Raw genomic sequence first — 14,670 nt, forward strand, 5'->3', positions numbered from 1 at the left:
ACCTGGGAGGCAGTGACCATGAGATGGTCGAGTTCAGGTTCCTGACACAAGGAAGAAAGGAGAGCAGTAGAACAGAGACCCTGGACTTCAGAAAAGCAGACTTTGACTCCCTCAGGGAACTGATGGGCAAGGTCCCCTGGGAGAATAACATGACGGGGAAAGGAGTCGAGGGAAGCTGGCTGTATTTTAAAGAAACCTTATTGAGGTTGCAGGAACAAACCATCCGTATGTGCAGGAAGAAAAGTAAATATGGTCGGTGACCAGCTTGGCTTAACAGTGACATCCTTGCACGTCTTAAACACAAAAAAACAGCTTACAAGAAGTGGAAGACTGGACAAATAACCAGGGAGGAGTATAAAAGTATTGCTCAGGCATGCAGGAGTGAAATTAGGAAGGCCAAATCACACTTGGAGTTGCAGCTAGCCGGAGATGTTAGGAGTAACAAGAAGGGTTTCTTCAGATATGTTAGCAACAAGAAGAAAGTCAAAGAAAGTGTGGGCCCCTTGCTGAATGAGGGAGGGAACCTAGTGACAGAGGATGTGGAGAAAGCTAGTGTACTCAATGCTTTTTTTGCCTCTGTCTTCACAGACAAGGTCAGCTCCCAGACAGCTGCACTCTGCAGCATGGTATGGGGAGGAGGTGACCAGCTCTCTGTGGGGAAAGAAGTAGTTCGGGACTATTTAGAAAAGCTGGACGAGCACAAGTCCATGGGGCCAGATGCGCTGCATCCGAGGGTGCTAAAGGAGTTGGCCGATGAGATTGCAGAGCCATTGGCCATTATCTTTGAAAAATCATTGCGATCGGGGGAGGTCCCGGATGACTGGAAAAAGGCTAATGTAGTGCCCATCTTTAAAAAAGGGAAGAAGGAAGGTCCAGGGAACTACAGGCCAGTCAGTCTCACCTCAGTCCCTGGAAAAATCATGGAACAGGTCCCCAAGGAATCAATTCTGAACCACTTAAAGGAGGGGAAAGTGATCAGGAACAGTCAGCATGGATTCACCAAGGGCAAGTCATGCCTGACTAACCTAATTGCCTTCTATGATGAGATAACCGGCTCTGTGGATGAGGGGAAAGCAGTGGATGTGCTATTTCTGGACTTTAGCAAAGCTTTTGATACAGTCTCCCACAGTATTCTTGCCAGCAAGTTAAAGAAGTCTGGGCTGGATGAATGGACGGTAAGGTGGATAGAAAACTGGCTAGATGATCGGGCTCAACGGGTAGTGATCAGTGGTTCCATGTCTAGTTGGCAGCCGGTATCAAGTGGGGTGCCCCAAGGGTCGGTGCTGGGGCCGGTTTTATTCAATATCTTCATTAACGATCTGGAGGATGGTGTGGACTGCACCCTTAGCAATTTTGCAGATGACAGTAAACTGGGAGGAGTGGTTGATACGCTGGAGGGTAGGGATAGGATACAGAGGGACCTAGACAAATTAGAGGATTGGGCCAAAAGAAATATGATGAGGTTCAACAAGGAGAAGTGCAGAGTCCTGCACTTGGGACGGAAGAATCCCATGCACTGCTACAGACTAGGGACCGAATGGCTGGGCAGCAGTTCTGCAGAAAAGACCTAGGGGTTACGGTGGACGAAAAGCTGACTATGAGTCAACAGTGTGCCCTTGTTGCCAAGAAGGCTAATGGCATTTTGGGTTGTATAAGTAGGGGCATTTCCAGCAGATCGAGGGATGTGATCATTCCCCTCTATTCAGCACTGGGGAGGCCTCATCTGGAGTACTGTGTCCAGTTTTGGGCCCCACACTACAAGAAGGATGTGGATAAATTGGAGAGAGTCCAGCGGAGGGCAACAAAAATGATTAGGGGGCTGGAACACATGACTTATGAGGAGAGGCTGAGGGAACTGGGATTGTTTAGCCTGCAGAAGAGAAGAATGAGGGGGGATTTGATAGCTGCTTTCAACTATCTGAAAGGGGGTTCCAAAGAGGATGGATCTAGACTGTTCTCAGTGGTAGAAGATGACAGAACAAGGAGTAATGGTCTCAAGTTGCAGAGGGGGAGGTTTAGGTTGGATATTAGGAAAAACTTTTTCACTAGTAGGGTGGTGAAGCACTGGAATGGGTTACCTAGGGAGGTGGTGGAATCTCCTTCCTTAGAGGTTTTTAAGGTCCGGCTTGACAAAGTCCTGGCTGGGATGATTTAGTTGGGTTTGGTCCTGCTTTGAGCAGGGGGTTGGACTAGATGACCTCCTGAGGTCCCTTCCAACCCTGAGATTCTCTGATTCTCTGATTCTATGGTAGGAGCAGATAACACAAAGGAAGCAGAACTGGGCAAGGAAAAGTCTATTTGCATGGACAACATCCTAGTCCTGTGCTTGATTTAAATAGAAAGTTGAGCATGTAGTTCTGGTAGCTGAGAGCAGGTCAGTGGGAGGTGGGTTGGAACTTCCTGGGTGAGAAGAACCCTGTAGGTCAGGCTTCAAGACATCTGGCATCAGTCTCTTGCCAAGTGAATACATCCAGTCAGTGGTGCGCTGGGCATTGTGGAATAATTCTTATGGAATGCTCATACTAGCTCAGGGGTGTGTTTTCAGGGGAAGAGGTGGTGCAGGAATGGCACCTCCAGGGAAGGGGTTATGTGAGATGACTAGCTGGGTGAGAAGGGGCAGCGTGAGGGTGAGTCTTCAAGGGGATTGGGTAGGTCACGGAGAGGCCTCAGGAAAAGAGGCAGGACAACAGCCGGACTTCAGGGGGAGGAGCAGCAAAGTGGGTTGTGTCTATGGTAAGGCTGCAGATGGGCCCCAACTTTTAGGGAGCTTCTGTTACTCCAGCCCCATGACACTCTGCTCAGAACAACCCCTGCTGTACCCATGATTGTCTCCTTTTCTTCTCTCCCCAGAGTGTGACAAGCTGCGTGAGAAGTTGGGTAAGTTCATCCACCTCCTCGGCAGAGCTCCTGGGCAGAGGCCTCCAGCCACACACAGTGCTGAGCATACACAGACACTGCACAGCAGGGTTGAGTGAAGTTTGGACAAAAATACAAATCACATTAGTCACCCCAGTCCCATCACAGCACTGTGAACTCTCCGCAACAGACACAGGGTTACCTGCTTTCTTGTCTGGATAGACAGGTGTCACCTTGCCTTTCAGAATCCAATACCAATCAGGAGAAGGCCAGCCACTTTCTATAGATAACTGCCGTTGTACAGGCCCTTCTGAAAATGTGGAGATGAGCAAGAGACCAGACTCATGTTTCCATGCTTTGTTGCCAAGACCAGATCCCAGATGTGAACTCCAATAATCAGCACGTCCAACCCCTAATTATACCCGGAGTGCGTAGCTTTGTTCCTACCAAGGGCTGTTAGTAACACAGAAAAGGAATTCCCCTGAGACGGAAGGGATGAGAATGGCAGAGCTGTGTTGGGATCCAGACCCACGTCTTCCATCAAGGTTAGATGATTTGTAAATCCCAGGGCTCCTGTGTGTTGGTCCGTATCACTAACCACCAGCCTCACGCCTATCAAAGCCGAGGGCTCCTGTGCTGGGGCTAGGAGTGAGATTGTGCAGTTTCTGTAACTACCCCAGTCGTTATGGGGCACACAGCATCACTTGGCACCTGTCTCAGTCTCTAACTCTTTTCTGCTTTCTATTTCAGATGATGAGAGGAAGGCTTTTGAAGCAGGTACTTCACTAACCCCCTACTTGATGTGTGTCTCTGCTTTCACACTGTCACAAGAAAGAAAAATCCTCTGTATAATGTATGGACTTGAGTCTCCTTCATGATCATCCCTCCCTGCCCTTGGAAGTAACAAATGCGGCAGAATTTGTGGTAACCCTGGGCTTCTTCCCCCAGCCCAGCTCTGTTTGCATCCCTCAGTCCCCCAACCCACAGCTTTCCTGCAATTTCAGCCCTCACCTGTACAATGTGTGGACTTGAGTCTCCTTCATGATCCTGCCCTTCAAAGTAACACATGTGGCAGAATTTGTGGTATCCCTGGGCTTCCTCCCCCAGCCCCAGCTGTTTGCATCCCTCAGTCCCCCTACTCACCCTGGCTTTCCTGCTATTCCAGCCCTCAGCTTTTCAGTCCTGTCCTGTTTTCCCCAATCCTAGTCTAGGTCTGGGCCTCGAATGAACAGAGCCTCCAAACCCTTCTATGCTCCGTGTGGGCTTTGTGAGGTGCACTCTGATGTGACCCACCAACAAGCCTGTTCCACTGGGAGCTGAGACTTTATGTGACCCCACGTCTTTAGTGGTGGAGAGTAAATCCAGTACCACAAAGCACCACCAAGCCCTTCCCCAGCTAAGCTCCTGCCAGCACTAATCCTAGTTACACACTTCTGCAAATCAGCACCACAAAGGAATTGCACAGCCTAGAAATAGGAGGTTTGAGGCTTCCTCCCCCAGCCCCAGCAGTGCCGTCAGCTGGAGGTGCTGTCCCCAGTATCAATTTGTAGGCTGTGTTTCAGGACTGATCTGGGACCCTGTGTTTTTGTTCATCAACAACAGTTTTGTCTGACACGTCGTGTCAGTTCTGACGCTCTTAGCTTATCAGGTACATGTACACTGTAGGTAGGAGCGAGCATCTCAGCCCAGGTAGCTGATTCATGCTAGCTCTGCTCGAGTGTCATGACCAGGGCAGTCATTCCCAGTAGTTGGAACAGGAGTCAGATGTGAGGAAGCAGCAGAGTCAGGTTGCCAGGAGATTGGAGTCAGCGGGTAGGAGCAGGTAACACAAGGGAAGCAGTATTAGGCAAGGAAAAGCCTATTTGCATGGACAACATCCAGGTCCTGTGCTTGGTTTAAATAGAAAGTTGAGACTGTAGTTCTGGTAGCTGTCAGCAGGTCAGTGGAAGGTGGGTTGGAACTTCCTGGGTGAGAAGAGCCCTGTGGGCCTGGCTTCAAGACATCTGGCATCAGTCCCTTGCCAAGTGAATCCCTCTGGTCAATGCTGGACTGGGCATTGTGGGATAATTCTTATGGAATGCTCATACTAGTGCAGGGGTGTGTTTTCAGGGGAAGAGGTGGTGCAGGAATGGGATCTTGGGGGAAGGGTTGGTGCAAGAGCACTGGCTCGGGGAGAAGTCGCAGCATGAGGGTGTGTCTTCAGGTGGATTGGGTAGCACATGGGGGGGAGGGCTCAGGGAAAGGGGCAGGACAAGTTCAGGGCTTCAGGGGGATGGGTGGCTCAGTGGGTTGGGTCCACAGTACGGCTACATGTGGCCCCCCACTTTAGGGAGCTTCCGTCGCTCCAGCCCCATGACACTGCTGAGAACGACCCCTGCTGTACCCATGATGGTCTCCTTCTCTTTTCTCCCCAGAGTGTGCCAAGCTGCGTGAGACGACTGGTAAGTTCATCCACCTCCCCGGAAGAGCCCCTGAGCAGAAGTTCCCAGCAACACATGGTGCTGAGCAAACACAGAAGCAACAATACTGTAGGGCAGGGCTGAGTGAAGTTTGGGCAAAAATACAAATCACATTACAATCACCCCAGATCCACTGCAGCGCCATGAGCTCTATGCAGCAGACACAGGGTTACCTGCTCTCATGCCTGGATAGACAGACAAGTGTCACTTTGCCTTTCAGAATCCAATGCCAATCACATTCTTCTGATGGAGCAGGAGGGGGTCAGATGCTTTCTATAGATGACTGCAGAAGTGCAGACTCTTCTGGGCCATTTCCGAGAATGTGGAGATGAGCAAAAGACCAGAAACAGACTCATGTTTCCATGCTTTGTTGCTAAGGCCAGACCCCAGCTGTGAGCTTCAATAATCAGCATGTCCATCCCCTAGTTGTACCTGGAGTGCATAGCTTTTTTGCTCCAAACGGCTGTTAGTAACACAGAAAAGGAATTCCCCTGAGACGGAAGGTTGAGAATGTCAGAGCTGTATCAGGATCCAGACCCACATCTTCCATCAAGGTTAGATGATTTGTAAATCCCAGGGCTCCTGTGTGTTGGTGCGTATCACTAACCACCAGCCTCACTCCTATCAAAGCTGAGGGCTCCTGTGCTGGGTCTGGGAGTGAGGTTGTGCAGTGTCTGTAACTAACCCCAGTCATTATGGGGCACACAGCACCTGTCTCTGTCTCTAATAACTCTTTTCTGATCCCTATTTCAGATGCTCAGAGGAAGGCCTTTGAAGCAGGTACTTCACTAAACCCCCTACTTAATGTGTGCCTGTGCTTTCACACTTTTACAGAAAGAAAAATCCCCTGTACAATGTATGGACTTGAGTCTCGTTCATGATCATCCCTCCCTGCCCTTGGGCGTAACAAATGCAGCAGAATTTGTGGTATCCCTGGGCTTCCTCCCCCAGCCACAGCTCTGTTTGCATCCCTCAGTCCCCCAACCGACAGCTTTCCTGCTATTTCAGCCCTCAGCTTCTCAGTCCTGTCCTGTTTCCCCCCATCCTAGTTTAGGTCTGGGCCTCGAATGAACAGAGCATCCAAAACCTTCTATGCTTTGTGTGGGGTCTATGAGGTTCACTGTGATGGGACCCATGACCTAGCGTGTTCCACTGGGAGCTGAGACTGTGTGTGACTCCACATCTTTACTAGTGGAGAGTAAATCTAGTACCACAAAGCCCCAACTAACCCTAGAGTTACACACTTTTGCAAATCAGCACCACAAAGGAATTGCACAGCCTAGAAATAGGAGGATTGAGGCCAGGTGACAGGCTGCCGCAGTGCAGGCCTCTCGCTATGTGACACGTTCCGTGTGATGCTCCCTCCCCTCGTTCCTGGCAGTGCCATCTGCTGGAGGAGCTGCCCCCAGTGTCAATTTCTGGGCTTTGTTTAAGGGCTGATCTGGGACCTTGTCTGTTGTTCATTAACAACAGTTTTGTCTGACACGTCTTGTCAGTTCTGACACTCCTGGCTCATCAGGTACATGTACACTGTAGGTAGGAGCGAGTGTCTCAGCTCAGGTAGCTGATTCATGCTAGCTCTGCTTGAGTGTCATGACCAGGGCATGGGCGGTCATGCCCAGTGGTTGCAACAGGAGTCAGATGTGAGGAAGCAGCAAGGTTAGGTTGCCAGGAGATCAGAGTCAGGGGGTAGGAGCAGGTAACAGAAAGGAAGCAGAACTGGGTAAGGAAAAGCCTATTTGCATGGACAACATCCTGGTCCTGTGCTTTGTTTAAATAGAAAGTTGAGGTTGTAGTTCTGGTAACTGTCAGCAGGTCGGGGGGGGGGGGGTTGAACTTCCTGGGTGAGAAGAGCCTGTGGTCAGGCTTCAAGACATCTGGCATCAGTCACTTGCAAGTGAAGCCCTCTGGTCAATGCTGCACCAGGCATTGTGGGATAATTCTTATGGAATGCTCATACTAGCTCAGGGGTGTGTTTTGGGGGGAAGAAATGGCATGGGAATGGGATCTCAGGGGAAGGGTTGGTGTGAGAGCACTGGCTCGGGGAGAAGTAGCAGCATGAGGGTGTTTCTTCAGGAGGCTTGGGTAGCACACGGAGGGAGGGCTCAGGGAAAGGGGCAGGACAAGTGCAGGGCTTCAGGGGGAGGGATGGTTCAGTGGGTTGGGTCCACAGTACGGCTACATGTGGCCCCCCACTTTAGGGAGCTTCCGTCACTCCAGCCTCATGACACTCTGCTCAGAACGACCCCTGCTGTACCCATGATGGTCTCCTTCTCTTTTCTCCCCAGAGTGTGACAAGCTGCATGAGATGATTGGTAAGTTCATCCACCTCCCTCACAGAGCCCCTGGGCAGAAGCTCCCAGCAACACATGGTTCTGAGCAGACACAGACACTGCATGACAGGGCTGAGTGAAGTTTGGGCAAACATACAAATCACATTACAGTCACCCCAGATCCACTGCAGCACCGTGAGCTCTGTGCAGCAGACACAGGGTCACTTGCTCTTATGTCTCGATAGACAGACAGGTGTCACCTGGCCTTTGACAAATCCAATGCCAATCACATTTTTTTAACACACCAGAAAGGGACTAGCCGCTTTGTACAGATGACTGCAGCAGTGCAGGTTTCTTCTGGACCACCTCCCACAACGTGGCTCATGTTTCCATGCTTTGTGCCAAAGCCAGATCTCAGATGTGAGCTCCAATCATCTGCACGTCCATCCCCTAGTTACACCAGGAGTCTTTGCATCTCACATTTCAGTATCATCCTTAATGACAGAGTGAATGTAGTGAATACGCTTTAGGGGGATGTGATGAGGGTCTTGACAAATTTCATCCAGGCAATTCTATGGATAGATCTCAATTCTGATATGCAAAATTCTACTATCCCAGTGGTGGTTTCCCACGTCCACACAGGTCTTCCAGGGCCTCTCAATCCCAACCTGCAGCCCCCTGCTATCCCAGCCCTGGGCTCTCCAGCCCCACAGCTCTGCCAGTTACCCTCAATCCTGACTTGCAGCTAGTGGTGGAATAAGTCATATGCAAGATGTACAATTTCAGGGAACCTTGAGGCAGCGAGGGCCCCCCTGAAAGCCAGATCTCACTCGCCAGGTGTCAGCAGCTCCATCTTGCTCCGTGCTGCCCAGGACTCTGAATTGTGTCCTCTGCACAGCGTGACCTCGCACACACCACACATGCCAGGTCACTGTTAGGGGCCCCAGAACTGATCTGTGAAGGGGCTCCCCATGGGGCAAACACCACCCCCTGCTATCCCAGGCTTGGTGTTCCTTCCCCAACCCCAGCTCTGTTGGCATCCCTCAGTCCCACAGCTTCCCTGCTATCCCAGCCCTCGGCTCCTTAGTCCTGTCCTGTTTTCCCCCATCCTAGTCTAGGCTTGGGTCTCGAATGAACAGAGCCTCCAAACCCTGCTATGCTCTATATGGGTTTTGTGTGGTGCACTCTGATGGCAGCTACCACATACCTTGTTCTACTAGGAGTGGAGACAGAACCCGACCCGACATCTCTAAGGGTGGAGAGTAACTCCAGGGGCACCCAGCGCCATGGAGCTGTTCTCTAGCTAAACTCCTGCCAACCACTGACCCTAGAGTTACACACGTTTGCAAATGAGGACCACAAAGGGATTGCCCGGCACAGAAATAGGAGGTCTGAGGCCGCGTGACAGGCTGCAGCAGTGCAGGCCTGTCATAAACATACAGCTAAGGGTAGCATAAAATCTCTCCTTAACTGTAAAGGGTTAAGAAGCTCAGATAACCTGGTTGGCACCTTACCAAAAGGACCAATAAGGGGAGAAGACACTTTCAGATCTGTGGGGGAAGGTTTTTGTTTTCGAGTTCCTTTGTTCTCTGAGTCAGCAAGGAACCATGGCAGGGAAAATACATCTCCCTAAGCCATATCTGAACTAAGCATCTAATACTGCAGAAATCAGAAATACTCTGATTTTACAGAGGTGATTCTTTTATCTTTTTTTAAATAAATTCTTCTTTTAAGAACCAATTGTTTTTTCATTGTTCTTAAGATCCAAGGCTTTGGGTCTGTGTTCACCTGTACCAATAGGTGAGGATATTCTCCTCAAGCCTTCCTCATCCCAATTTTTCACATTTGTTGTCTGGTCACCATAAATTTGGATAACTAATTAAACAGCCTCTGGACCACAGAGAGAGAGAAAATAAGACACATTCTGTAACTCGGTGGTTAGGAAAATTGGAGACCGAGGAGCCAGTCCCCTTGTGCCATACAAAGAGGCTACAATAAGAAATTAACATCATGGCAGAAAAAAAAAGGAACCCTGAACTCCTCAATATATTTTGCCATTGTTGTTTCTCTTTTTTTTACTATTTTCTGTTCTGTCCAAAACATTCAGCAAATGACCAGCAATCCATTTTCATTTCGGGTCTGCAAGAAATTCTCTCTCAAATCTGTGTCCCAAAACAGGCCTCAGCCTCCTTTCATATTCCCCTCGGTGGAATGTCCTAGGTTTACTTGGCCCTGCCTCAGCTCAGGGAGCTGGACTAGATGACCTCTTGAGGTCCCTTTCAGCTCTAAATTTCTATGATTCAATGATAAAACATGGCATTAGCATGGCCTGCTATGTGACAGAATCCAACTTTCAGGAGCATTAAGGTCTCTAGGGATCTGGGGAAATTCCAGTTTATGCACCTGTTTTTTGGGTACAGCGAAGGAGTACGAGACTGAACACCAAATATGATGTACAAATGAGGTGATGTGAGTCTCAGCTTTGCATTTTCCCAGTTCTTTCATTCCCATATGCTGAGTCAGTCCAGTGCCCCCTCCATGAGGGTTACTCTAGTTATAACAGCTGCCACTAGCTCCACAGGACATGGCAGAGGGCTCGACAATGTACATAGCAGAGGGCCAAACCAGGCAGTCTCTATGCAAAAGAATAAATGGACACAAATCTGACATCAGAAATTATAACATTCAAAAACCAGCAGGAGAACACTTCAGTCTCCCTTGACACTCAAAAACAGACTTAAAAGCGGCAATTCTTCAGCAAAAAAAACTTCAAAAACAGACTCCAACGAGAAACTGCAAAACTGGAATTAATTTGTAAACTGGACACCGTCAAATTAGGCCTGAATAAAGACTGGGAATGGATGGGTGACTACAAAAAATAATTCCTCCCCTGCTGATACTCCCACCTTCTCATCAACTGTTTGAAATGGGCCACCTTGATTACATTGAACGCATTAGCACTACAAAAGCGAATTTTCCTCCCTTCTTGTCAACTGTTGAGAATAGCCCACTTCCACCTTAATTGAATTGGCTCATTAGCACTGACCATGCACCCTTGGTAAAGGCAACTCCCATCTTTTCATATGCTGTGTATTTATACATTTCCATTGTATTTTCCACTCCATGCATCTGATGAAGTGGGTTTTAGCCCACGAAAGCTTATGCCCAAATAAATTTGCTAGTCTCTAAGGACTCCTCGTTGTTTTTGCTGATACAGACTATTATGGCTACCTCTCTAAAACTTATATTCAACAGTGACCCTTCCTTGAGCTTTTTCAAGTATTTGGGAGAAGGCCACAGAAAAGATCACTGCGAGATTTGTTGTGAGTTTAAACCAAGTACTCAGAAAGACCGTGCCATAACCTGATGGAGGCAGTATTGAGACCCGCCTCTGAGCTGAGATCTGACTCAATATTGAGCGCATGAACTTCAGTGCGCAGCGCATCTCCCACTGCCAGAAGCTCATGGCACTAGTCCTTGTCACCGGTGCCCAAGAAGTAACATCAGGGGCACCGTGAGAAGAGCTGCTCTCCTGCACCAAAGGGAGATAAAAGAGTGGACAGAGACAAGGCAAGACCCGTGGACAGGGACAGGCAATACCTACACTGGGCCACTCTCCCTCTCTGACATTGTGGCAGCCGCTGGCACAGTCATCTGCACCGGCAACACAAACCCTGTGAAGGGAGGTGTGACCCTCTTCCCGCCAGCGTGCTGACCAGTTTGTGGTACCATCCACCCCGGAAGCTTATGCAGCAGCTAGAAACATACTAACTCTGCCAGTACCGGGTTCTCTGGGGGCACAAGAAGCAGCACTGCAGGCACCGCCTGCCAGCTCTGAGATGTCCACCAGCTTCAGGCCAGTACTGAGGCTGCTCTCCGGGGAATCCCCTAATCATCTGAGGCATCGCCATGACGTCGTTCCCCGGTCCCATCAGTGTCGTCTGATGCACTGCAAGCCATGATGCCCCAGAACACTTGGTCCATTGTCCCAAGGTGGCCGGTTCTGGTCCAGTGGTCTTTTGGAATCTGTGGGGGTTTCCCTGGGTCAAGGCACCAGCCCTAGATGTTCCTACTCAGTATTCTCTGAGGCCTTGTCTACACTACCAGACTATTTCAAATCCAATTAAGTCGAATTTGTGGATTCGACCTTACGAAGTCGAATTTGTGTATCCACAGTAAATACACTAATTCGAATTTCTGAGTCCACAGTAACGGGGCCAGCGTCGACTTTGGAAGCGGGGCACTGTGGGAACCTATCCCACAGTTCCCGCAGTCCCCGCTGCCCATTGGAATGCTGGGTAGAGCTCGCAATGCCTGCTGGGGGAAAAATGTGTCGAGGGTGGTTTTGGGTAACTGTCATCATTCAACCGGCACTCACAACCGCCCTCCCTCCCTGAAAGCGCCGGCGGGAAATCTGTTCGCGCCCTTGTCTGGTCAGTTTCAGCGCGTACGCCACAGCACTGCGAGCATGGAGCCCGCTGCGATCATCACTGCACTTATGGCCGTTGTCAACTCCTCGCACCTTATCGTCCACCTCTTCCACAGTCAGCTGCTGAGAAATCGGGTGAGGAGGCTCCGGCAGCGCGTTGAGGAGAGTGGCGCAGACCTCTCAGAAAGCAGGGTACGCCGCGCAGTGGAGATCATGGTGGCAATGGGTCAAGTTCATGGTGTGGAACGGCGATTCTGGGCCCGGGAAACAAGCACGGACTGGTGGGACCGCATAGTGCTGCAGGTCTGGGACGAATCACAGTGGCTGCGAAACTTCAGGATGCGTAAGGGCACTTTCCTTGAACTCTGTGACTTGCTGGCCCCTGCCCTGAAGCGCCAGGACACACGGATGCGAGCAGCCCTGACTGTGCAGAAGCGAGTGGGCATAGCCCTCTGGAAACTTGCCACGCCAGACAGCTACCGGTCAGTAGCGAACCACTTTGGCGTGGGCAAATCTACCGTGGGGGTTGCTGTGATTCAAGTAGCCCACGCAATCGTTGAGCAACTGCTCTCAAAGGTAGTGACCCTGGGAAACGTTCAGGTCATCATAGACGGCTTCGCCGCGATGGGATTCCCAAACTGCGGTGGGGCTATAGATGGGACTCACATCCCTATCCTGGCACCAGCCCACCAGGCCAGCGAGTACATTAACCGAAAGGGCTACTTTTCAATGGTGCTGCAAGGACTGGTGGACCATAGGGGACGTTTTACCAACATCAACGTCGGGTGGGCGGGCAAGGTTCATGACGCGCGTGTGTTCAGGAGATCTGGTCTCTTTAGACTCCTCCAGGCAGGTACTTTCTTCCCGGACCACAAAATCACGGTTGGGGATGTGCAGATGCCTACAGTGATCCTCGGGACCCAGCCTACCCGCTAATGCCCTGGCTCATGAAGCCCTATACAGGCGCCCTGGACAGAGAGAAGGAACTCTTCAACTACCGGCTGAGCAAGTGCAGAATGGTGGTGGAGTGTGCTTTCGGACGTCTCAAGGGGAGATGGCGGAGCTTACTGACTCACTCGGACATCAGCGAAAAGAATATCCCCGTAGTTATTGCTGCTTGCTGTGTGCTGCACAATCTGTGTGAGAGCAAGGGCGAGGCCTTTTTGTCCGGATGGGAGGTTGAGGCAAATCGCCTGGCTGCAGTTTATGCTCAGCCAGACACCCGTGCCGAGAGAATATCCCAGCGGGAAGCGCTGTGTATCCGGGAGGCTTTGAAAGCAAGTTTCCTCGGAGATCAGGGTAACCTATGACTCTCCACTTGCTTTCAAGAGAAACTGACCCTGGGCCTGTGTCTGTTTGTGTCGATTTCGATCTGCGGCTACATGCCGCGTTCTCCAAGTTTCCCCCACTTCCAAAGCACGTTTTAAAGCAAAGTAATTGTTACACTAATTATTAATAAATCTTTGTTTTACTTTGCATTTCTGTTCTGGTGTTGAAACATGGACGCATACTGTGCTGGGCACGGTGTGCACTGACGTACAGACCGCTTCCTCCATAGAGGACTGACATCCTCCTGGTCCTACATAGGTCTCTGGGGTGGGGGACGGCTGAAAGTGGTTCTGCATGAAGGGGAGGGTTTGCAGGAAGGGGCGAGTGGTGCCTTCTTTGCATAGGGGTTTGGATGACGGCAGTGGGCTGCGGGTTTGTGCGTAGGAAGGGGTGATGGGTGTGGGAGAAGGGTGAGTATCTGTCCGTGGATGAGGGCTCTTGTTGGGGCTCAGGGCAGCGGATAGGCTCGTTGATCCGTTGGAAGTGCATGGAAAGGGCAGCCTGCCTTTACATTAATGGCGTGGCAGGCGCTAGGACCCTGGACAAGCATACACATTACGGAATGACCAGGGGCAGCATACACAACACAGAATGACCCTGGTGCCTACTGACTGCAGTGTGTGTGTGCCCTGCAGTTGATCCTTTCCCCAAGTCTGTACCCTTGTACTGTAGGCTATACCGTGCAAGTATGAAACCCCTGTCCACCCCATACACCGAAAAATCCTCTGACATGACCGAAACAGTGATTAACAGCAAACATCTTTTATTAATCTAATAAACAGTGGGGGGATGAAACTTGGATTTGGGACTGGCTGAGCCTATAAGGGAAGCACTTCTACAAATTTCTAACGTGAGAAGTGCGGGGTACACGGTCGCTCTGTTCTGGTTCAGTGACAGTTCTCACGGCCCCTACCGCCCCTCCGTCTTGTACTTTTGGGTGAGGGGGGGCCAGGACTTCTTGGCGGGGGAGGGCGATTGCAGAGACACTGCAGGGGGGCCCTGTCCTCCAGCCTGCGGTCCTGCAGGACATCAACAAGGCGACGAAGCGTGTCCGTTTGTTCCTTCATGAGACCAAGCAGCGTTTGGGTGGTCTGCTGGTCTTCCTGCCTCCACCTATCCTCACGTTCCATGAGTGTGCGATGATGCTCACATAGGGTCTCCCTCCAGTGTTTCTGCTCTGCAGCCTCTGCTCGGGAGCAGGCCATCAGTTCAGCGAACATCTCGTCCCTAGTCTTCTTCTTTCGCCGTCTAATCATTGCCAGTCTCTGCGAGGGGGATGCCGGGGCAGTCCGGGAAAGAGCCGAAGCTGTGTGATGGGGAAAGT

General features: G+C 50.7%; 1 protein-coding gene across 1 annotated transcript in view; it reads left to right on the top strand.

Moving 5' to 3' along the window:
- Nucleotides 1–14,670, top strand: part of LOC120393048 (butyrophilin-like protein 1) — a 44,888-nt gene that overhangs the window by 15,434 nt on the left and 14,784 nt on the right. The window contains exons 8-12 of the mRNA XM_039517679.1: nucleotides 2,851–2,877; nucleotides 3,607–3,633; nucleotides 5,271–5,297; nucleotides 6,069–6,095; nucleotides 7,604–7,630. Coding sequence (XP_039373613.1) covers nucleotides 2,851–2,877; nucleotides 3,607–3,633; nucleotides 5,271–5,297; nucleotides 6,069–6,095; nucleotides 7,604–7,630 — 135 coding nt within the window. The remainder of the gene's footprint in view (nucleotides 1–2,850; nucleotides 2,878–3,606; nucleotides 3,634–5,270; nucleotides 5,298–6,068; nucleotides 6,096–7,603; nucleotides 7,631–14,670) is intronic.

Source organism: Mauremys reevesii, unplaced genomic scaffold, assembly GCF_016161935.1.
Source record: "Mauremys reevesii isolate NIE-2019 unplaced genomic scaffold, ASM1616193v1 Contig14, whole genome shotgun sequence".
In the NCBI taxonomy this organism is placed as follows: Eukaryota; Metazoa; Chordata; order Testudines; family Geoemydidae; genus Mauremys; species Mauremys reevesii.